Source organism: Phalangium opilio, unplaced genomic scaffold (assembly GCF_054372755.1).
Source record: "Phalangium opilio isolate 3A_F unplaced genomic scaffold, DU_Popi_V2 ptg000031l_1, whole genome shotgun sequence".
Classification (NCBI taxonomy): Eukaryota; Metazoa; Arthropoda; class Arachnida; order Opiliones; family Phalangiidae; genus Phalangium; species Phalangium opilio.
In genome coordinates this window covers 5731829-5757670 of record NW_028324158.1, presented here as the reverse complement: position 1 = coordinate 5757670, position 25842 = coordinate 5731829, and the positions used below count along the sequence as shown (strand labels likewise).

The 25842-nt window shown below is 37.5% G+C and overlaps 1 protein-coding gene across 2 annotated transcripts; it reads right to left on the bottom strand.

Moving 5' to 3' along the window:
• Nucleotides 1-5610: 5610 nt before the first annotated feature.
• LOC149690195 (uncharacterized) lies at nucleotides 5611-8190 on the bottom strand. 2 transcript variants are annotated; one of them, XM_089870798.1, is made up of 4 exons: nucleotides 7775-8190; nucleotides 7095-7615; nucleotides 6328-6494; nucleotides 5611-6262 (listed from the first exon to the last, which is right to left on the bottom strand). In XM_089870798.1, the coding sequence occupies exons 1-3, from the start codon at nucleotides 7989-7991 to the stop codon at nucleotides 6336-6338; spliced, it is 897 nt and encodes a 298-aa protein (XP_089726924.1). In that variant the 5' UTR covers nucleotides 7992-8190; the 3' UTR covers nucleotides 5611-6262; nucleotides 6328-6335. The 2 variants fall into 2 exon arrangements, 1 of the variants encoding a protein (XP_089726924.1); XR_016383875.1 differs by having other exon boundaries at nucleotides 5611-6494; nucleotides 6561-7615.
• Between the last annotated feature and the right edge of the window lie 17652 nt (nucleotides 8191-25842).

The window sequence follows — 25842 nt, the reverse complement described above, 5'->3', positions numbered from 1 at the left end:
TGTCATAATTCTAACGCATCTCTAAGGGATAGTAACATCTCAAATTTAACCCTCTGTAATAATAGCTTCATATAGTGGAGTTTGAAAAACGATTAAAAAAATATTGCTGATGTCATTAGATGCAGCTGTTAGTTGGTCTGCAATAACTGAACGAAACTGAAATTTCAGTAAGCCATAAATTAAATTAGGATGTTCTTTGGATTTCGACTCAAAATTGGCTAAAGAACATCCCCCTTAATTTATGGCAGACTTATCAGAAGACCTTGTATAAGCCAAAAAGTTTTCGATATGGTTATGTTTTAGGTAAAACTACCAATTTAAATATCCTCTATGGAAAATTTCTAACATTATCTCTTGAAAATAAGTTTTATGATTCTCGGAATACAGAACTCTAGAATTACAAGTAGCCTCAGCCCTTGAAGGAGATACTTCCGCGGCTTTCACTTTCAAACTCTTCTTACGAAGGGGTAGACTTTGGGATAATCAACTTTTGATAAAAGGAAAAGATATTTGCCGATAAAACACAAAAATAAGGAAAACTAGATTTTTCCCTTCAAAACTTTGAAGAGAAGGCGGTGAAGCTTCGAGGTGTAGTAGATGCAATGGTATAAATTTTTAAGTAGATACCCACGAATGGATTCTATCTAAAGCCGGAATAACGTGCGGACAGCTACAGATTAGGCCACTGATTCATTTTGATCACGTATTTTGGTGTGATTTGCCAACCCCTCTTTGCCCCCATCGTAGCTAGCTCTGTCCCCCGTGTATTAAAGTCCCAAAACAAGCAGACGCATGTCATATGTTTACGTTGAGGATGGTGCATTTCCAAAGTATTCAAAATGACACTAAATCATGAAAAACGATTTTGATCAAAAATCACCATTGTTGATACCATTTTAGGTCGATCAATTGATCTAATAGACTCTCTTTGAAACGTTGAGGCCGAAGTGTCCTCTGCTAGATATAGATAATGTGAACATTAGTGGCTACAGAAACCTCCACCGTTTCTTAACTTTAACTGCGCCTCAGAGTTGCCAGTAATTTGTCGTTAGAGCATGCCCTGCAGGTTTGGAACTCATTGATAACTGAATCGAACAGAACTTCAAGCCTGTTTTAGAAAAACAGATCTAACTAACAAAGATGTTAGTTAGATGTAGTAGGGCTTGAGTTACCAGTTCATCAAAATCTTTTGGTTTCAACTTGAAACCACATCAAACGTCTTTGAATCTACATACAGCATGTTCGAATTTTTGTCTTTGCAGTACTAGTGTCAACACAACCTCGGTTACCACTATGGGCAGCGTATACTTGAACAGAACCCTGATAACCCTAACAAACGTACAGACAACTCAGAAACTTCCATTGGACTATCCTAACCATTATTTTACAAGGATTGAGGAAAATGGCGCAGCTTTTCTAGTATCTAATCAGCCGTGTAGAACAAGAACTAATAGTGAAGTTCCCTTTTATATCTATCTATCTGTATTCCCCTTCATTCGAATTTGCAGTACGTCACGCGAACGGAATAAAACGCGGCGTTTCCAAATTAGTCCCCATCACTTTATCCCCTTCATGGCAATGCTCCATGGGCACCCTCTTCCAAAATCGTTGGACCAAAAGATAAATTTTTTTGCCAATCGACGAATCTTTTCTCTCTATTGAACATCCACCACCGTGCTCCGAGATCAGAAGAACGCCCGCGAATTTTTTTTTTCATCGAATTGAGGGCAGTTACAGAATTTCCAACATTTTTTTAATGTTTAATTTAACGCGGTAGCTCGCTCCCCTTAAGAGAAGGAGTCATACATGTTTGAAATTATTAACACGTTACGTGTTTACGGTATGAATTTGATTGTCAAGACTCTTTCACTCTTTCAGCAAAAGTATATAGATCTAAAAACAAAAAGTACACTTAGTTGAAACTTGATCGAGCCGTGTAATATGAGAAGCTCCTCCCCCTTTATCCTAGAATAGTGTCGACCCCCCTCTGCGTATGATTATCTTCCCGACCGCGGCACAGGGAACAGGCCGTGAATAGGCTCATAATGTAGCGTATGCCTAGCTCTAGTACCAAAAATTAATGTTTGGATCGCCAGCATATAAACCTATGACGTCAAGAAGCTCTTCCCTGATTGGTTAATTCGTGCATTGGGTTGAGAGGAGGGTAGTTTGCTTCTCAGCTTACATGTCTACAGCTAAAGGCAGGGAATTGCTAATGAAGTGTACTTTTGGTTTTTATATCTATATACTTTTGCTTTCAGTGACAGTCACGTTTTATCAGATATGGAAACACCAATATCAAAATGGGAATAGACCATTTCAGAAATTACATACAGAGAAACAAACACAGGATCGAGGTCGCCATTACGGTATAACCCCTTGCGCCAAGAAGCAACGACAGATGGTGTCACTAAATGCAGGAGGCTAGCCAACCCGCATTGTCTCTAGCGGTGCTTCTTGGTGAGAGGGAGAATAGCCCATTGGTGGCCTCGCCCCTGTGTGTTGCGTTCTCTGTATGTTACTTCCGAAATGGTCTATTACTATGGTACGTGATGAAATATTCTTTTTTTAGTTAATATCAGCTAATTTTGGTACCCCGCTTGAATTCTAATTTGATAAGTAACATTTTAAACCTAGAATCCTATCAATAATGTGATCATACAAATATCTTTTAACCAAAAAAATAACATGAAAACAAAATGTATACTTCAATGAAAGACTCGCAATAGACCCTTTCGCGTGCAAGAAAATTTCTCTAGATAACTTAAGTCTCTCTGATAGACTCAATTAAAACTTTGCTCTGCAAGGCATGTATTTTATGGCAAAGGGGCGCCTTATACTAGCTTAACCTAGAGATACCTACTTCCGCTTATTTACTTCTGGTACAATGGAAAGTCTGCCTTGTCAACTTCACACCAATTTTAAATAAGTAAAGGTAAAATTTAACTCACTAATTGATCAGTTAGTTCTCGAAGTTTTGTAGGCCTACAATCCAAGGCATCGCAAAATTTCAGTTCAAATAAAGACATCATCGTAATATCGCCCATCAATAAATTGTCTTATGACGTTCTCTTTGTTCTTTGCATGGTAAACAACGCATCAATCTTGGCAACCCTAGAACAACAAAAGAGATGAGAAAAAAAAATAAGCGATCAATTAGCACTCATTAGCGATGCTCATTTAATTACCCAATCAATCCTGTAAAAAACAATCAACCCCTTTTTTTAAAAAAAAATAATACCCTTCCCTCACGTCGTGTAAAAACTAAAAAAAACTCCTTCAACGGGTATAATAGAAACTTTAAAAGAAAGAAAAAAATAGTTAAAACAAAAACGTTAATTTCCTTTGGGGAAAACATCATTATGTTTGTACGTCGCGTGACATTGAATAAGGAAAATGCTAGAAAAATAAGCTGGTGGTATATTGTGAGGGATATACTATTAGATGTAGATTAACTCAACGTTATCACTAATTATTTTTACGAAATTTAAAGTAATTATTAGCCATGTGCGGGTAGTGATTTTTGGGTTTCGGGTCAGGTACGTTACTTCAAAAATTTCCTATATCGGGTGTCGGGTCGGGTACCCGGATTTTGCACGGGTACTCAATAAGGCCTAGCAAAAAGTATACCATTTGCTGGGTGCTTATAGGGTAGAAAAAATCATATCGGGTACTTTCAGGTCAAAAAGACTCAAAATACTTGTGACAGTGAGAACACCCGATTGGATGTTTGAACGTTCTTGTTGGTAAGATGATTTTTATGTTTCGGGTCAGGTACGTTACTTCAAAAATTTCCTATATCGGGTATCGGGTTGGGTACCCGGATTTTTGACGGGTACTCGAATAATAAGGCCTAATAAAAGTATTCCATTTGCCGGGTGCTTTTAGGGGAAGCAAAAATTCTAACAGGTACTTACCGGGTCAAAAATACTTAAAACCATGAGAACATCTGATTCGATGTTTGAACGTTCTTAGGATCTACGTGGGTTATTGATAGGGATGGCTCAATGCTACGTCATGGTAGCAGAGGAAAATAGTACCGACTTGTTTTAACAGCGCAGAATATAAGACTAGCACAACCTGCATATACAGATAACTCTAATTCCATAGAATTGGAAAACATGGTCTCGTACCGCAGCCAATAACTTTATGTTATTCAAATTCCATCAACTATGTGATTATCAGAAACGAACTCCATCTAAAGGTTTACCCCTTCCACACCATTAATTAAAACATCGCGTACAATAATCGTTACAGTCTGTTCGCCCTACATTTGTGAATGACGTGAAGCTGGGGAAGCAATAAAATAATCTATACCTTTAAGATTCTTAACGCATTAACTGGAGATTCTTGAACATTCTCGTATGAGCGATCAAAAGGCAATTATCTCGGCTAGTTAACGACAGTGGGGAGGAATGTGGACGGACATTAATCGAGATGGTTTAGGGACCAAAAAAGTGCAGAGGCAATTAACTTCCTAGGCCTTGGCGAATTAGGGTTAGCGTACCGTGGTTTGAAACGCTACGTATACTGTACAAGCAGAAACATATAAACTCGAAACTAAATGACTCAAAGTTCGTTAACAAACCCGAATTAATATCATTAAACAGCGATCTATTTTGGTTACTTTGTGTTAGTCTAAGCGAAGCACTGGAGAGGTGCTTGACGAAGCGCAAATAAGATCCTTACCGTTCGTTTAAGATGGGTTTAAGGAGACCAAATAAAGTTGGCCGACGTCGGCTAATTTGTGCCCAAAAGGGAGGAATGTATCGTCGTCGTTAACGCACGAGTTCAAATGAGCCGGATTTGCTTCGTTCGCTCGGATTAACCCACCAAAAAGTGACTATTTGACTTTCGTTTATTTTTTAACGTCCAGGTCTAAAGGTCGATATTTTTTGGTTTCATTTTTTATTTTTTCACCTTTAGCTCTAAATTCGTCCTGGCTTTGTAGCATTATGGTTGATTCTTCACCAAGCTTCGTTTTATTGAATTTGGAAGTTGTAAAAAATTGTTTATAAAATCAACAGATGCAGGTATTACATAGGGCTGGGTCCGAATCGAGGGGTCGGACTTTTTGAAAAAAAAGTGTACGGGATTTCATAATCCAATTTGATTTCTACGGATTTCGTTGGATTTAATTTTATTTCGTCGGATTTTGTTTGATTTCAAAATTTCATAAAAATCCAACGAATTTCGTCGAATTTTGAGATTTTTTCCCTTGATTTCGACGGTTTTTTCGATATTTCCCTTGATTTCGTTGGATTTTGAGGTATTTCCCGTGATTTCCTCGAATTTTTAATATTTTCTCGTGATTTCGTCGGATTTTGTGAATTTTTTTTGGATTTTAGATTTCGTCGGATTTTGTGAATTTTTTTTTGGATTTTAGATTTCGTGGATTTTGTAATGGATTTCGCGATTTATTTACGGATTTTGTGATTTCTTTATTGATTTTATGATTTTTTTTACTGATTTTGTGATTTTTTTTACTGATTTTGTGATTTCGTTACTGATTTCGGATTTTTATGAGATTTTGAATACCTTTGATTTTTATCCGGATTTCTGATATTGTTATTAATTTCAGATTTCTTAAGTTGGATTTCGCGGGTAGCATACGAGATTTCATGAATGACCGGTCAGACCGGACCCTCGGTCCGAATACTTTATAGTATTTAGTGTCTTTTCCCTGATTCTAGCCCCTAAAACGTCATGGAAGCGCAGGGCAGAATAAATACGCCGTCATTTCATTAGAAAATACTTAAAAACAACTTCGATGGAGAAGCAATGATATAATTTATTGTTTCTACGTATGAGTTTTAAAATTTGAATACACATAAAATCATTTTTCAACAACTTCACGCAAACATCTCTTCAAAAACTTTGGAATGATACTGTAGTTTCTATAAAACAGTCACAAATGAGACACAACAGTTTTATTGGAGGACATTGTCGAGTTGGAATCCATTGATTTTCGTCTAAACACGGACCGCACTAATTGTAACAAAGTGACGCGGTATCTTTTGCTCATCGCCAAGTACACGAAAAATGTCAAACAGTTGGAAAGCAAAACCAAGAATTTCGATGCTTCCAAATTTCTCAGCCATTTTGGCAGGCTAACCAAGTCGGAAGTAATGACAAGAATCACGTAAAATATGGAAGACGGGAGATGCGCCACGAGTTGCAGGGCAATTACCAGCAGTAAGGTCACTGTCACGCGTCCTTCTGGGTTTTGCAATCGTGTCATAGCTGACCCAACGCGGTTAACCTGTAGATTATTAACAACACCAATTACACCGGTGAGTCAAGCAAAGTGATTTCAAAATTATCTACCGCATGTTTTAGTTATCAAGGCCAATATCAAGAGCGAAAAATAAAATGGTCATTTCCCATGAGCCCGTCGGGACATTTTTATACGATATCGACCCGCCATTTGAAAAGCTGGCGTCAAATCGCAACCCAAAATCCATAATGGCCTGTCTATAGAATATAGGGGACCACTGTAATAAATATGAAGGAAATCTGTTGAAATGCGCGGAATTTTTTCTATAAATAAGGTCTTTTACATTTCTGCCCGCTAATTTTCAAGATGGCGACATTTTGGGAAAACGTTGCGTAGTGCGTGTCTACTATTTAAGAGTAACGTCCCCGCAAAATTTCAAGTTTCCAGGTAAAGTGGTTTGGGCTGGGCGTTCATTCATTCAGTCAATCAAGACTTAAATAAATTTAGATAAACGAAAACACGATGGAGTGTTTTCTCATTACTTAATTGAAAGTAAAACTAAGCTTTATCTACGAGGGGATATCCATACTAACTAAGCCAGTGGTATTTATACAGACTGGTTCCATTACAAAGCATAGGTTCGGTCGTTTACCCCTTTGCCACAGCTAACCGACAGAGCCCTATTACCGTTAACCTCGGCAAGTTTTGATGGAAGCCGGGTAACACCGCGGTGGACTACTCCTATTACACCACACATAAACGTTTGTTCACCTGGTGCCACTGTCCAGGGTCGAATTGTAAAAGGTACTGGCCTCTACTAGCTAAGCCACGCTGCATATCCTGATTGAACTTAAGCCTCATTTGTTTTTTAACTTACGGTAGCCGCAGTTTCGGGTATTAGCGATTTCCTTTGTTTCCTCGCTCTCCACAAATTTGATAATAAAGCCACAATCATAAACACAGTAACCAAACATGGTACAGTGTATACGAACAAATGTCCTATAGATATAACCGTAACATATTTCAAATTAAACCTGAAATAAGTTACGCGATGTATGGGTGTCTTCCTTCCTTTAATTCGGTAGTTTTTTTCGACTATTTTAGACAAACTCAAACACATGAACGAAATAGCTAGTGAAAATATTGAAATTGCTACTAGACAATACAGGGCCCTTCGTTTCGTGCATAGCTGTGCCGAACCCAGAGGCCATTTAACGGCGATGAATCGAAATACACTAATGATCACTGTTAACCAGTTAGAAGCGCATGACGCGCTTATAAGAATGAACTGATTGATGCGATACACAATGGTCATATACGTTATTTGCGACATTGCACGTGGAAAGTAGTAACTTCCGATACTCGGTGTCATTGTGAAGTACAAAGCAATGTTGATACCTAAAAATAAATAATTCGTTTATTCGACATTAACAGCGATGTAGAAGGTGTTGGTAGTAAGGTTCAAATAACCTAACGTTGATTGAAATAACATTTATCTAACCATAACAACAATGTAACATCATTTCGATCAGATTGAAGTTGAAGATGATATCTTACCTTCTAAAAAAGCTAGTAGAAAATTTGAGACCGATTTCATAGCAGGTCTAGTAAACACGATGACACTCAAGAAATTCAGTAAAACGCCAATTAAAATCAAGATTATATTGACGGAATTAGGAACTCCTTTGAATGAAGTACTTAAATAATTCGTTTTATTTCGACTTGCCCTGTATTCGCTTAAAGTCATATTATAATTATATTTATAATACAACATTTTGTTTTGAAGAAATATAATGGAGTCCAACTCTTTTAAAGTAATGTTTAGGAATGACTATAGCTTTCGCTCGTTTCAATGTGGAAGGACTGTTTCATTTGCACTTAAGAGATAGTCGTCTAAATTGGCAATGGGCGATGAAATTTTTCGATGCCTACATTGAAGTTACAGTATCGCAGATATTTCCGAGTTCATTAAGAATCATGAAAAAGAATCATCTACCGCAATCTCTTTAATATCATAACTGGTTTCAAACAAGTATAGTGTCTCGCTGTGTAATTGAAAGGGGTGCTTAATGATCTGACAAGTAAAAAGAGATAGTAGCGTATTAATCGAAAATTTTAAAAATTTACATTTGAATAAACGTTGGCGAAACCCTGAAGCTACGGCTTCGCACGTGGTACGCTATATAGCAAATACTTGCGAGCACAGAAATGACTTCATTTTCTTTTTCTAAAGATCAAAACTAACTCAAATTTTCACATTTTCAACTACTTAAAATTATGAAAACATTATGGTAGTCGAAATTAAACGCTACTATCTCTTTAAGGTTAAATTTCAAGGTCTCTAGACATTCAAGTAATCGTTGGTTGGTTTCCTTGGAATTCAACGTCAAATTGACCTTTGGGTTCAAAAATAAAATAATCAATTCTTAAAACCTGTATACCAGCACAGAGACCATGAACAGTTCACTCCTCTTTTGGGTCTATATCAAATCCGTTCGAATTTATTTAAATTTCGTCTTATTTCCATATATTTCAGTCATCATCCTAAGTCATTTCCACTCCTTTCTTAATTCTCCTTAACGGTTTATTTTATCACATCACCATATTTAACCTTAGTTCTACAATTCCTTCTCACTTTTTAGCCATATCGTAGTATACGATAGGCTCTTAGTTTGACCCGAGCCGTCCGTAGTAGTAGTAGTAGTGGCCGGGGTTGTCGCTTCGTTATCGTCAGATTTTAGCTTAAAAGGAACTTTATATTACCACAACCCACCCATAGGGGTTGCTGGGCTCGGTTAGAGATTTAATTTTAATTAAAATGTTTTCGGGTCAGACTCGGGAATCGAACCCGGGTCCCTGGCGTAGTAAACAGCCACTCTACCAATGAACCATAGAGACTTGAGAGAAACTCCGAGTTTTTTATTATTTATTCTTATCTCTAAAATGTCGGGGTGATGTGGGGGTGGGGTACCTCTTAATCTGTGGGGTCGGAAACTTTTGAATTTTTATCTGTGGAGTCGGATACTTATAAATTTGTATGTTTGGGGTTTTTATATTTATTTTCTTTTTATGTATGTGCTAATTAAATAGATAACGATTTTCCCCGTTTTTCGTTCTCGTTCGGTAGCTATCGTCATCTATGTTATGTTTGACTGGAACGTTTTGGCGGTTAATTCAAATGTGGGTTTAGATAGAGCTAACATAGTGTTAAATGAGCGTTATGCGTTTGATCATTTTAGCATTGCTAAAGGTAATTCGAGGGGATAATCACCAAAATGCGTAATCACTATAACTAAACTTTCTCTTTCAAAAGTTTCTGGGCATAAGTCCTTGTTAGAAATTTATAAGATGCGATAAGTGTGCATCGGCATAAGTCTATGTTGTAAACTCATCGAGGGGATTATCACTAAAAACTATCTGTTCTTCGATTCGCCGGAATATTAGAATTACAGCATAAGTAAATTTATACGCTTATAATTTAATCACTGTTTAGAGTAGGGAATCGAGGGGCTATTCACTCTGATTTTATGCACGGTAAATCATTTAAGCATTGAAAAAGATAGCGCTATTCTCTCATTAGGGTGTCGTATAGAGGGGTTATCCACTCATTAGGGTAGGGTATAGAGGGGCTATTCACTCGTACGATATGGCTACTATTACGAGCCCTTGGGCCGTCTTGTTTTCTCTCCATTTTTCGCCATTTTTTGCTTTAATATTTTTTACCTCTCCAAGTGACATCACTGAACATATCTCTGTGTGCGTATGTCTGTCTGTCACCGCGTTCGCAGTTGGTAAACCGAAGCAAACGTGTTCGCAATATCCGGACCGCGTTCTCAGTTCACTGAAAGTATTATCATCGTTCGGGTGAAGATACACCCGGCGATTGGATAGGTTACGAGAAACGTCTAGCCTCCCAATGGCAGGGCTTCCACCAATTTTCACGGAATTGCGCTATTTCTTATCGCTTATCGGGAATCGGACAACTTATATACCCTATATTTACAAATATTGGTAAAGAGGCATACGATATAATTCAACATCATGCAGATAAAACAACATCATGCAGGTACTTCATAGAGGTGGCTCCAAAAATTATTTACTGTTCAGTGTCTATAAAAACAGGAACTATTCCCGGTTTTAAATCTCTTAAAACACCCGTTAGCGCAAGCCAACATAGCTCGTATTTCATAAATACGACACTTAAGACTTCATCAGATATTACTCAGAATCAAGTTGGATTAAGAGACAAGGATATATTTTATTGGTTGTACGTTTTTTTAAGTGAATACAATTTAAAACAATTTAACAACATCACGCAAAACATCTAATCAAAAACTCTGGATTAATACTGGAGTTTTTTTAAAAAGTTGGATAGTCTGTTAAACAGTCACAAATGAGACACAACAGTTTTATTGGAGGACATTGTCGAGTTGGAATCCATTGATTTTCGTTTAAACACGGATCGCATTAATTGTACCAAAGTGACGCGGTATCTTTTGCTCATCGCCAAGTACACGAAAAATGTCAAACAGTTGGAAAGCAAAACCAAGAATTTTGATCCTTCCAAATTTCTCACCCATTTCGGCTGGAACAAGTCGAAATTGATGATAAGAATCACGTAATATATGGAAGACGGGAGATGTGCCACGAGTTGCAGGGCAATTACAATCAGTAAGGTCACTGTGACGCGCCCTTCTGGGTTTTGCAATTGTTGTAAAGAGATAGAACTAGCTGGCCCGACGCTGCTAGCCTGTGGATTAACAACACCAATTACACTTGCGAATCAAGAAAAGTGATTTGAGAATTCTATCAACCGCATGTTTTATAGCTATCAAGGCCAATAACTAGATAAAAACATAAAATAGGCTTCGAACATATAGCAAAGATACCGGCGTTGCCCGTCGAGACTTTTTTTTATTAGTTATCGGGTCAGCCCTAAAGCCATATGGCCCATAGGGTATAGGAACCAGTGTAATAAATATGAAAGCAATCGGTATAACGCTCGAACGTTATTCCACAAAGGTTTCTTACATCTGTGACCACCATTTTTCAAGATATCGACGGATTGGAAAAATATTTATTAGTGCTTGTCTATTAATTAACAGTAACGTCCCTGCAAAATTTCAGCTTTCTAAGTATCGTGGTTTTGGGCAGGGCGTTGATTATCATTCATTCAGCCAGTCTGGACTTTTAAATGGATTTGGACAAACAAAAACACCATGGAGTTTTTCATCGTTACTTAATTGAAAGTAAAATAATATTTATAACTAAGCTTCGTCCATATTAAGCCCGGGATTATATAGATGTGTTTCTTTACAAAGCATGGGGTCGATGGTTTACTCCTATGCCACAGCTAACAGACAGAGCCCTATCACCGTTAACCTCAGCAAGTTTTGATGGAAAGGAGAAATCGAGTAACGTCAGGGAGAAAACCCCATTTAAAGACTGGTTTTCACCGACCAAAGTTTCAAGTAATTGTGAAGAAAATTCCGATAATGTTTTTGAAAATTCCTCAAAATAAAATAATAATAATAACAATAATAAAATAATAATAATAATAATAATTATAATAATAATAACCGTGGCAAACCGTTTATATTGAAAGTTGTACTTCGAAGCCCCATTGTGGAGACCGAGGCTCCCTTTTCATGTCTTTTTAACTCTCTTTTTAACTCGACAACACAAACGCTTTAAATTAAAAATGGCGTCGGAAAAACGAAGAAAACACGAAAATTTAAGTTACCTCTGAAAAAACGGGGAGCCACGCGGATTTGGGGGGGGGGCTGGGGGGTCCGTGAAGGCACTGGCCTCTACTAGCTAAGCCACGCTACATGTTCTGATTGAACTCAAGCCGTATTAATTCTATAACTTACGGTAGCTGCAGTTTCGGGTATTAGCGATTTCCTTTGTTTCCTTGCTCTCCACAAGTTTAGTAATAAAGCCACTATCACAAACACGGTAATAAAACAAGGTACGGTGTATACGAGCAAATGCCCTATAGATATAACCGTAACGTATTTAAAATTGAACTTGTGATATACGACAAACTGCTTGGTTGTCTCACTTCCTTTAACTAGGTAATTTTTTTCGACTATTTTAGACAAACTCAAACACGTGAACGAAATAGCTATTGAAAATATTGAAATTGCTACGAGACAATAAAGGGCCCTCCGTTTGGTGCATAGCTGTGCCGAACGCAGAGGCCATGTGACGGCGATGAATCTAAATATACTAATGATCACTGTTAACCAGTTTGAAGCGCATGACGCGCTTATAAGAATGAACTGATTGATGCGATACACAATGGTAGTATAAGTGATTTTTGACAATGCACTTGGAAAGTAGTAACGTCCTATACTCGGTGTCATTGTCAAGTATAAAGCAATGTTGATACCTAAAAATAAAGAACTTGTCCATTAAACATAAACAGCGCTGGAGAAGGTGTTGATAGTAAAGTTAGGTTAGATTTATTGAATAACATTTATCTAACAGTCAGACTAGATTAAAATCTAACGTTCCCTTCTGTTGCTGGTCCTCGGGACCAGCTTATTAATTGCAAATCTATAGGAGACCAGTTTATTTTTTCGGACTCTAAGGGGAGGGGGTCACTGGTCAAAGGACTAGTATAAAAAATACCCTCCCATATTGTTTATGGTGATTTTTATCAGAGGCTTTTATCACTGAAATAGTCAAATCCAAAATGACAAATACTGCCAAGAATCCCAAAACTTTTCATATATCTTCTGCTATAGCGTAACTCACTGGATCATGCGTCAGTAAGGCATGATCGAGTGAGCTATGGCTAACGTAAAGGTGCTAACGAGGTGATGCCATCTTGACACTACCCGAAGAAACTGAAAATTTTCGAACTAAATCCGTGAATCTTTTACGTAGTCGTTGACACTTGAATAATTAAGCGGGCAAAGCGACATCACCGAGGTGAACGTAAGATTTTATTCTACTTCGAATGTGACTTTATAGAACATTAATTTTCTATCTGATCGCAAGACTTTCGTTACGCACAGAACACTTCTACTTGTTTGGTCGTTTCATACAACAAGTCACGTAAAAGAATGTACGCATTAGCTAGGTGTGGCTGGGGGTGGGGAGGGCGTAGTTTCGTATGTGCTAATGTAGCACATTATTCATGTTTTCTAACTCGCTAAGGAAATATTCGAGATGGCCCAACGGTGGGGTGCAATAAGGTCTTACCACACGTAGCTAAAAAAGGTCTTTTCGTCTATCCAGTCCCCACAGACAAACCACAAACATACACACTCAGAGAACATAATCCTAAATATCGACAACTATAAATAAATAGCAGCGACCCAGCCTTTAAACATAGTGCCCTTTCCGTGTGAAACTGATCTCTCCTCCTAGCTACCGCCCCTTCCCCCCTCGCCAACCCAGCAAACCGGTGTATAAAAAATATTTCGAATATACTCTTTGCAATAAATCGGCCGTCAATCAAATTAACCCTAAACTTTGAGGGTTATCGCAACCTAACCGGGTGAATTCTTTTGATGATGCCAATCTTATTTATTTTCCCAATACTTCCAAGAGCCGGAAGAGGATCTTTTCTTAACCAGGGTCCAGACTAACTTGTTTTACGTCCTTCCGAAGTCGAAAAATTGCTGTTAACTCATACAATAGAACTAATGTATTTCCTTTCTCAATTCCTTCACATTACGATTTCTAGCTTTTTCTAAGGTGGCTATGGATCTTGCCTTAATCGGTTTCTATCCACGCTTGTTTTTCGTGTACCCCTGGCTACAAACACACACACAGACAGGCAAAAACACCATCGCAATGCTAGGTGTGATTACGTAAGAAAGAAAGAACTGTTCCTAAAATCTTACCTTCCAAAAGAGCGAGTAGAAAATTTGAGACTGATTTCATGGCCGGTCTAATAAACACGATGACACTCAAGAAATTCAATATAACGCCACTTATAATCAAGATAATATTGACGGATATCGGAACTGCTTGGTATGGATATGTATAGTTCGTTTGACTTCGAATTGCCCTATATTCGTTTAAAGTCACGTTACAATTATATATTTCATAATAAAACATTTTGTTTATAGAGAGAAATGTACTCGAGTCCAACTGTTTTAAAGAAATTTTAAGAGTGACTGGCTTTTGCTTGCGTCATCCTTTGACTGTTTCACTTGCACTTAAGTGATAGTTGGGTAAGTTTTCATAAATTTTTTTTAAGAGCGACAGAATTATGCAATACCTATAGCTGGTATTTCCGATCTCAGTAAGAATCATGAACTACAATCATCTGCAATTATCTCTTTAATTTTATTACTTGTTTCAAACAAGTTAGTGCCTCGCCGCGTAATGGTTTAACATGTAAAGGGATAGTATTAATCGATCAATAAACTCTGGATTGAAAGAAAACCTTTCACATATAAATGTAATGTACATGTTTTGAAATATTTACTTTAATATTTTAGATTTAGGTGTAAATAATCTTTGGCAATTTTTATGTCGCACGTGGCACGCTAAGTGTAACAAATACCAGATTGCGAGCACAGTAATGACTTCATAAACTTAGTAAAAACGGGGGTAGGCTGTGTCCCTGCTTCATTTTCCGTTTTTAAAGATCAAAACTAACTAAAATTTTCACATTTCCCACTACTTAAAACTACCAAAAGTTATGGTAGTCGAAATTAACGCTACTATCTCTTTAAAATTAAATATCAAGGTCTCCAGACATTCAAGTAATTGTTCGTTGGTTACCTTGAAATTAAACGTCAAATTGACCTTTGGGTTCAAAAATAAAATAATCAATTCTGAAAACTTGTATACCTTCACAGAGGCCAAGGACAGGACACTCCTCTTTTAAGTCTATATCAAATTCTTTCGAATAAATTTAAATTCCATATATTTCAGTGAACATCCTAAGTTATTTCAACTACTTTCTTATTTCTCCTACTAAATCTTATTTTTAGTTTATATTTCCACTCCATTACATTTAGTGTGTTATAACCCAATGTCGACTCAGATTCTAAATATTTAATTAAAACGCAAGAGTATTATTACGGCCAATTTCCGTTCAAAAAATAAATTTGATCTAGAGAGAGCGGGGTTCATTGTAAACATTTAGTTACGCACGAATCGAATGTAGCTTCTTTTTAATTAATGAAAATCTAGCATTTTTTCCCATGAATGAAACCAACCCGCGAGTAATCATCATACTACGCTACCACGCTATTGAAAAATATGAAACGAAATAACAAATCCTTTTCACCATTATATTTCATTCACCAAATTTATATTTTTTTAAAATATTTTTTATCTACGTGTAAAGTTTTTTTAACAACGTTGATTATACGAACGAAGTGTTTGTTTGTTAGTGGCGTATCCGTGTAAGTTTGTGTCGTATGCCTGTGGTAGAGAGATGTATAGTACTTGAATTTGGAACATTACTATGGCAATATTATTGTTGTTTTACTTTGTTCACCAAATTCTCCCAAATATACTTCAAATTAGTTATCGTTTCAAGCTTTTCCAATACTAGCCATTAATTTTCACAAACCAGAACGTTAAGGGACGGTTCATGGAGTAACAGGTTAAGATAAGATACGCTATCATATTGTATTAGGAAAGAAAGGGTTAATACAATTATGGAGTTTACTTCAGCTTTTCTAGTTTCTAAAAAAATACTGACTGAGATCGATTCATGAAAAACCAGTTTGGTCAAGAAGTGGTTAAGGAAAAATCTGCTATACCAGATCTGAGCTCTTATTGGGGAGTAAAGACATTGTACAATAGACCCCTTTCGACGTAAAAAATGGGTAGCCAACCAGCGAGATGGAAGGCATAGTTTTGAGATTCCTCTCCAATAGATTCATGGTGTATTGTGGGGTCGCTCAATTATTGACCTCCTTCACTGACAGCTCGCTCGAATAGAGAAAGAAGACCTAACTTATACTGTTTAAGAAGTATATCGTGGTCGTTTCCCCTGGCGCTATGTTATGGTATCTACACTGTTAGGCTTTGCTTTGAGAACAGTTTTGGGTTCAAATTCTTTGTTTAGCTGCCTATTCGTAATGTTGGCATTAGTGATGTTCTGCACATCTTCAATGTGATATTTCACAAAAACATTCTCCGAGAGACTTAACATTATAATATGCGCACGTAGATGTTACTATTACGAAACTGTAATCTTTCTTGTTTATTTTTTTCACTCATCAAATTTTGAGGTAACACTGAACCCGCTTTAATAACATTTAAGGATTTGGCAAAGCGCCGGCCGGCAGTCTTGCAAATCCTACCCAGAAGCATGGACACCACCTTTTTTCTCGGAATATATTGTAACAAAGAGATCCCATTCTCAAAATGATTTTTTTCTCACTTTTTTTTTTATATAAACTCATTTCGCTACCCGTAACTGACAGACAATATTTTATTATTTTTGAAACGTTTGTAAAAAGTGTAAATGTTATTTGTATCTGGCTTATAGGATGTGAAGTTTGTCTACTCTAAAAATATAAGAAATTTCACAATCACTAGATATTTCTCTACATCTAATTATTGGAACGGTTTATTGACACAATAACTACTGCAATTTTCAACCGATTTGAATGAAACATCTTACAATGGTAGTATACCACGCAGTAGCAGAGTTTTATTGATTTTGGGTTACTTTAATTGGTGGCCACTTTGAAGAAATGGTTGCAAGAAAAGTAATTAGTAAACACATGGTTTCGTCGCAAATTTCTAGCTGCAATTTTGTAAACACATATTGCGTCTCTACACGCTGGAGCTAAAGAGCAGTTTTTAGTTGCAATTTTTAGGCATATTGGAGAATGCCGGCTCGAATATACTTTCCAGTTCTGTTTCGTAAACATTCAACTAATTTCTAATTAAGAATTATTGCAGTTTAATTAATTTGTTTGTTAAATTGTCTTGGCAAGGTTTGCCTCTGCTCTCATTGAACTACATTAAGTTTATTAACCATAAATAAAATGTATACCACGATGTAGTTGAATCGCATTATGTTTCCTCGAAAACCCTTAACTATATACAGTTCATTATAGTTTCAAATGGCAACCTCAACTGCATTGATTGACATCAAAATCTGATGTTCCCCTTGCACCATATCTACAGTGACAATTTTACAATATTTTACAAAAAATTCGGCAGTAACTGGAAGGCGATGCATTGATTTTGAGCAGAACCTTTTATGACAACAAACAATATGTATGAAACATGATGTGCTTTACACCTCAGCTCAGTTAGGCGTTTTTATGGCAAATGTAAACAGCGCTACCCAAACAGAAGTAAGTAAATATTTTGATCCGCTAACTTACACGTAACTACTTGTTTAAATCCAAAAACAAGTTGGGAAAACCAAAATATTACCTCTCCGAGTCAAGAGGTCTACTACTACAAACTTATTTACCCAGATATGGAGTTATTTCACTTTTTTGAAGTAAAAATTTACGAAATATTGAAGTAGTATTCCAAACATAGCAAACAGTAAAGTAGACGACATTTTACATCCAATAAGGATAAATCTTGGACACATGGAAATCAGTCAATGGGGAAAAGAACAGGAAATGAAGTCTACGCTTCAGCTGTTTACCCTATATTCTGGTAGCTACATTCACAACTGGTTTTCAGTGTAAACACAATCGTCTCGTCTCACCTCAACAATATTCTTAGTTTGCCAACACGAATGTTAACGTTAAATAACACCAAAGCTAAATTATACCCAGACGCACTAATAGTCATAGCGCACCGTAAAGAGAATAAAAAGTCTGTAGCTACTCGTTTACCACTAGCCCTTTTACTAATCTAATTGCCACCATGATCTTTTCTTCTATTATAAAATCTTTACCTGATTATTTAAGAGTGTATTTAACTTTCGGCTCACTCTGAACCGTTAATGTCTCTTCATTTCAGACACGAAAATCAAAGCCAAAAGTTTACTTCACTTCAGGCCTCAATAATTTACACTTTGTTTCACTAAGCCTATTGCGGATAATACTTGTTTTACCCGCCGGAGTCTAGGTCTTAGGTTTCTTCATGAAGTCACTAAACCAAGGATTATTCTATATACAGATGTCGTATAGCTTAAGTAATATATAAACAGCCATTTCAAATAACAATATTAAAAAAAATCTTTGGAATATCAAAATGAAACAGAGCTTTAAAGCTACAAAACTACTAAATGCATCATAATTACGAAAAATACTTCCACATATTCACTTTATATTATGTAAAAAGGGAATATTAAGGTTCTGTATGATTTCTTAACACATCAACACAAGGCTAACTGCTAACGCGACGCACTAGTGTAACAACGGACGGACACACACAGACAAAAAAATAAGCTGCTTTTTAACTCTTTCCGTATTAATTTTGAGATGAGAAACAAGATTATCTTAAATATTAAAATAAATATAATTAATATTAAATATTTTCTTCGTCAGTTGTTTGCCTTATTGAACGTTACATCGTTTTGATATAGAACAATTAAACATTCTAGAGAGACTTGACTAATATTGGCGTTTGAAATGAAGCATACGCCGGTTGCTTCGACTTACTCAAATAGGTAGTATATAAGGGATTCGAATCGCGGCTGTAGATAAGAACATCGCAATTGCGTGAACCTTGGAGGAAGACCCCTCCATTGGAAGGCTAGACGTTTCTCGTAACCCTAGCCGATCGCCGCGTATGTCTTAACCTTAAGGATGTTGGTGGTGTTAGAAGCCAGGTGTACAGACTGGTGTCCATGTGGGATGGACAAAAACAAAGACCAGAAGATGGTTGTGTTAGAAACCAGGTGTACAGACTGGTGTCCATGTGGGATGGACAAAAACAAAGACCAGAAGATAGTGGTGTTAGAAGCCAGGTGTACAGACTGGTGTCCATGTGGAATGGGCGAAAGACTAGAAGATGGTGGTGTTTAGAAGCTAGAAAGTTCAGACTGGTGTCCATGTGGGGTGGACAAATGAACAGTTGTTAGACAGACAATGGAGTTATAGCCTGTAAGTGGAATACAATTTCCGGGACTGTAAATGCGGTCTGGAAATTGAATACACGTTTGCTCCGATCTGCAAACTGCGAACGCGGTCACGTGGGTATAACAACGGACAGACAGACAGACAGACAGACAGACAGACAGACAGACAGACAGACAGACAGACAGACACGTCGAATTTAGAACCTCTCCGTGACATACGTCACTCGGAGAGGTAACAACTAACAAAGGTATACGCAGAAGCCAGGTAAAATGTTGCATAAAAAACTTCCCATAGCGGGGCCACTCAGTGAGCTCACTATTGTCCGGCTGAACTTGAAAGAAGACCGACAGAAAGTGTTCAAATATAAAAAAAAAAAAAATAAAAAATCGTTCAAATTATTGTCTTTTAAACGTTTCAAAAACGACGCGGTCTTCTTTGCCAGCTCTAACCTTTTTCCTGCCCATGTGAGTCTGTATTTCCTTTGGCTATTAAACAACGTAGATTAAACCAAAGACTTCTTCACTAGACTTCCTTAATATTAGAATCAGAAATTATTCGAAACTTTTAGAGCAGTCGCAGTTTCGTACTTCACGTTCCTTCACTTCTACTTTTACTCAAATTGCCCGTTCGGTAAAATCCCCTACTCATCAAAAAATGGCTATTTCGTTATTTTTTATGAACAGCTTTCTACGAAAACGCTTTTTGTGGAAGTTAGCGAAAGTAAGTTGTCGCTTCTTCATCGTGGCGGAGACTCAAAGCCCTGTATATATTTATATTTTCGAACCTAATTACGGTTCCAGACATTTTTATGGGGCAAAAATATTTAAGGGGGCAATTGCCCTACGGAGTTTTGATACGCTTCCTACTGCTGGCAAATATTTTAACACCTCGCCCCATATTTTGGCAGTGTTCACACCTAACCTTATTTTACTCGAACAATATACTCTCATTGGATTGTTGTGCAATTAAAGCAACTGTTCCAACACCCTGAATAATAACCATCGTGGATAATGAAATAACCTGAAAGATAACCTGTGTTGACAATGTTTTGAAACAACCTGAAAGATAACCTGTGTTGACAATGTTTTGAAACACCCTGAGAGGTAACCCGTGTCGACAATGAAACACCCTGAAAGGTAAAATGCGTCTACAATGAAACACCCTGAAAGGTAAAATGCGTCTATGATGAAGCACCCTGAAAGGTAAAATGCGTCTACGATGAAACACCCTGAAAGGTAAAATGCGTCTACGATGAAACACCCTGAAAGGTAAAATGCGTCTACTATGAAACACCCTGAAAGGTAAAATGCGTCTACAATGAAACACCCTGAAAGGTAAAATGCGTCTACAATGAAACACCCTGAAAGGTAAAATGCGTCTACAAGGAAACACCCTGAAAGGTAAAATGCGTCTACGATGAAACACCCTGAAAGGTAAAATGCGTCTACGATGAAACACCCTGAAAGGTAAAATGCGTCTACGATGAAACACCCTGAAAGGTAAAATGCGTCTACGATGAAACACCCTGAAAGGTAAAATGCGTCTACGATGAAACACCCTGAAAGGTAAAATGCGTCTACGATGAAACACCCTGAAAGGTAAAATGCGTCTACGAGGAAACACCCTGAAAGGTAAAATGCGTCTACAAGGAAACACCCTGAAAGGTAAAATGCGTCTACAATAAAACACCCTGAAAGGTAAAATGCGTCTACAATGAAACACCCTGAAAGGTAAAATGCGTCTACAATGAAACACCCTGAAAGGTAAAATGCGTCTACAATGAAACGCCCTGAAAGATGGCCTGCACGTAAATTAAATCATAACTGGTTATTCTATTGCCTTAAATTCGAACAAGACCTTTTTACCACCCATGGTAAAGACCAACACACCTCTTCCACCCCTTATAAGAAACCCATGCAGGAGTTACCATTCCCTCCATTCGTCCAAATAAGAAGATACCCAAAGAGTAAATTTCTATTAACGACATATTCTAACAACTGATATACTCCGCAGGTAGCTTAAATGTTGGCATTATCAACAACGTCACTGTTTATTATATTTCGAGTAGAGTGATGGTCCTGGGGAGAAGGGGGTATAAAAAATGGCTGATAAAGGGGGGTCAGAAAACATCAAAGACCAAAAAGCCGACGTAGCAAAAAAAGAAGCGGGCTGCCTCCATCTCCGCGCCGTTTCAGTCCAGTGGTCAAGCAGATTTGGGCAATTAGGACCCCCGACTAGCAACCATATCCCGCCAACGCCATTGCGATAAAAAAGAAGTTGGAAAAAATAGGATAAAAAAGATTAACGTTTTAGCCTTTGAATTAGGCCTAAAGCAGGGCCTAAAGTAACAGTTCCAAGTTAGTTTTTAACTAGGAAAAGTCATAATGGAATTGAATGCAACAATCGAATATTCGACCTAGAACTGGCCCACAGTTTGAGAGCAAAAACAGGCGCGTTCATCTAAATACTGCCAGATGGGGATAATAGAAGAAGGATGACACTCTATCCTCTTAATACTTCAGTTATGTAACATGATTCTTCCCAGGCTCACCCTTTTTGTTTGCTCTCCTACTCAATTACTCATCAAATTTCAGATGAGCATCTCACCGTATGGTGAATTCTATAACTATTTGGTACTAAATCTACGGCAATCAACCAACAAATATCCGTTTCTTTTCCATGATTATTTGTCCAAGATTTTACTTCTATTAAATGTATTATTACGACTGCTTTAATGCGAATCTTATTCGGAAGGTGTGACTGTTTCGCATACGCAACTCCGGTGTGGCGGAAAAGTGTGAGAATTCGTAAATTTAGAAAATGGGAACAATTGTCTGATGGGTTTTCAACTTTTCTCTCATTCAAACTTTTGCTGTGAAGGATGGAACCAGTTTTATTTTATTATTTAAGTTTAAACTTGGTCTTTAGTTATCCATTAGGCGGGATAATTTTAAAGGCCACCATTTCAAGGCATAGACATAATTTATATTTCTTCTTTATAAATTCATTTTGCTATTAAATTCGGACTTTTCAAACGTTATTAGTGGTAAATTGGTCTATGAGCAATTTAGTTTAATAGCCATGTAGTTTTAGAGTTGCACGACTCAAAAAAAACTGCATTTTGGTTAACTCAGAATTTCAAACATTATGTTTAGGCAAGAAGTGATATCTAGTTTACTAGGGAGAAGGTATAAATTCACCACATTTCTAGCTTTATCTCCAGTCCAAACGTAGGTCCGGAGTTAATCCCCGCCTGTAAATTACAACCAGCATCTCATTAGTTCTTGAAAACTCACGTCAGCACGACGCAAATGACATATTTTCCGACTGTGGAGAGGCGAAATAGCCCGGCCTCCTTTTATGTCCGCCCTTGTATTTTGAAATGGGGACCGGGACTATGGCGTGCGAATACTTAGGCATCTTATAACTTCTCCCTAGTAAACTAGATAGCTCTTCTTGGTTTAGGTATTATTGTTTGGTTTGAAATGCCTTTATCATTTTAAAAATAAAGGCATATTTTCGCATTTATGCAAAAACATTCTTAGCTGGTCAGAGTGGAAGGTTGATGTTTACAGTTGTCCTTCTTAAGGTATTGAAGTTGATATGAACAGAAAGTTAGTTGAATTCTAATAAATTCTCCCTGTACTTTCACGAATTTACTGGGAAAAATTATTTAAAGTCCTTGAACTTTTAAGTTTAAGGACAAAATTACAACCGAATTTCAAGAGTTAGAAAAAATTTCGGTTGATTAATTAGGGTTTATTCATAAAGCTAAAATGTTACTGGTCTAGAATACGACATTCTTAACAGGCTTAATGGTTAGGGATTCGCTGGCCTAACCTAGAGGAACTTAATTACCATCTACTTCTAATGAACCTTGTCCCAGTGTTACTGATAACAAATATGCGGTTTGGTGAAATTTGGTAATGAATTTTGATTGTTCATAAATAACACACATGCAGCCAAACAAACCACTTTGGTATGTACAGTACAACTCAACGACAAGGAGTTGGGATTAAAACTACTTTCAAACCTAAAATTGTGTCCAATTAAACATTTCTAGACCGTCGTCAGTCAGCATTTTACGTAGGGTTAATAGACAGAGGAATTATGTCATGGGATTAATATTTCGATATTTTCTAGAGCACACGACAGCAAACGGTTCCATTTAAGTGGCAATTGGTTCCAGTTTATCACCGTTTTGAGTACATTTTGAATCCCATAAGTTTCGAAGAGCGATTGGATCACTGTATCAGAGAGTCGGTCGTATGAAACTAGGCGGAAGTCGGCTAAAAGTGGTTGGACTTCAATTAGGAAGAGTCATCGCTTAAGCGGACATCCCCAAAAAGTCGGGGAAGAGAAAATTTTCAATAGAAACATATTCATAACTACTCCCCTACTACCGAGCTATCAGCTATTTATTACATCAAGAATTTATGCATTCAATCCAATAATGTTAAGCTGCAGACAGTGCAAAATGCAGGGTTAGATTTAATTTTAGAAGTAGGAATGGAGAACAGGGTAATCTGGGCGCGCGTCAAAGTCCCGGACCCTCTTCCCCGGGACGGGGAGGGGGGGTATGAACGAAGAGGCGCAAATCGAGTCATAGCGACAGAGGTAAAAAGGAATTACGTATTTTTCGCCGTCCCCGTCAGCAACGTCATCAAAACGTAGTTTAAGTGAGCCAAAATTTCCGTTCCGTGTTGGAGGGAGGGCTCTATACTGGGCTATGAGTCGGACTGAAGTAAATACTAACCGTTCTCCATTCCAGCTTCTAAAATCTATCCCTGATCTTACATAGTAGGTACGATCTAGGAAATATTTTTCCAATCCGCGGCCATTTTGAAAAATGGCGACCTGAAATGTAGCTAAACGTTTCTTACGGAGTAATATCCGTATCTTTCAAAAGATTTAATTAATATTTCGTATACGGGTTCGCATTACTTTATAGAATCGCTTTATTCTACAGGATTGGTAGGCCCTTGTAGATAAAACCTGACACCCGTTTGTAATGTTAAACGAAAAAAAACCATCGCACTTTTTAGGGTTAGCTTCCCATAGTAAAAGCATAAGATTTATTCATGTAAGCTTTTAGGGTTGTATGGGCCGCCATATTTTAAAATGGCGACCAGAAAAGTAAAAAAATAAAATAATCCTGAAAAGCCGGGCCGCTTTCCTGCTAATCCACCAAGAAGCGAAAGCAACGCAACATTAGCTTCATGGGTGAATGGAATACATTCATAACTATAACGCAGTAGGGAAAAAGAGGGACATCGTCTAGAACATTTTCTATTTGAGTTCCGGATACTGCGTTTTAAATTAGCCACGCTTTTCTCTATAGCTTCCACTCTCTGTCGTTGAATAATCACTCTAGTAGAGGGGAGATGGTCTAACACAGCTTTTAAAAGCGCGAAGGGTGTCGCGGATTATGGGTTAGCCGCTATGGCGTACGTCCCTACACCGAAACCCTTGACTCCTCCAATAACATAACCTAGCTTATATATAGGAAACCCCCTTTGTTAGGTCTGCGGGGTTTTAGACCATTTATTTGCGGCCGACGCCGTGGCAGTATACTTGCCGTGTTAACGCTAACAACGGCACGTGGCTCCTTTCCCATGAAAATCTCTTAACAACTTATGGTCCGTGGAATGACACTCGTTTGCGACCACGCGACTACACTCTGCTTTAGACTACTATGTTTATATTATGTAACAAGACGGCCCAAGGGCTCGTAATAGTAGCCATATCGTACGAGTGAATAGCCCCTCTATACCCTACCCTAATGAGTGGATAACCCCTCTATACCTTACCCTAATGAGTGAATAGCGCTATCTTTTACAATGCTTAAATGATTTACCGTGCATAAAATCAGAGTGAATAGCCCCTCGATTCCCCACTCTAAACAGTGATTAAATTATAACCGTATAAATTTACTTATGCTGTAATTCTATTATTCCGGCGAATCGAAGAACAGATAGTTTTTAGTGATAATCCCCTCGATGAGTTTACAACATAGACTTATGCCGATGCACACTTATCGCATCTTATAAATTTCTAACAAGGGCTTATGCCCAGAAACTTTTGAAAGAGAAAGTTTAGTTATAGTGATTACGCATTTTAGTGATTATCCCCTCGAATTACCTTTAGCAATGCTAAAATGATCAAACCCATAACGCTCATTTAACACTATGTTAGCTCTATCTAAACCCACATTTGAATTAACCGCCAAAACGTTCCAGTCAAACATAACATAGATGACGATAGCTACCGAACGAGAACGAAACACATGAGGAGGAAACGGGGAAAATCGTTATCTATTTAATTAGCACATACATAAAAAGAAAATAAATATAAAAACCCCAAACATACAAATTCATAAGTATCCGACCCCACAGATAAAAATTCAAAAGTTTCCGACCCCACAGATTAAGAGGTACCCCACCCCACATCACCCCGACATTTTAGAGATAAAAATAAATAATAAAAAACTCGGAGTTTCTATCAAGTCTCTATGGTTTAGTGGTTAGAACGTTTGTCTACCACGCCAGAGACCCGGGTTCGATTCCCGGGTCTGACCTGAAAAAATTTTAATTATAATTAAATCTCTAACCGAGCCCAGTAACCCCTATGGGTGGGTTGTGG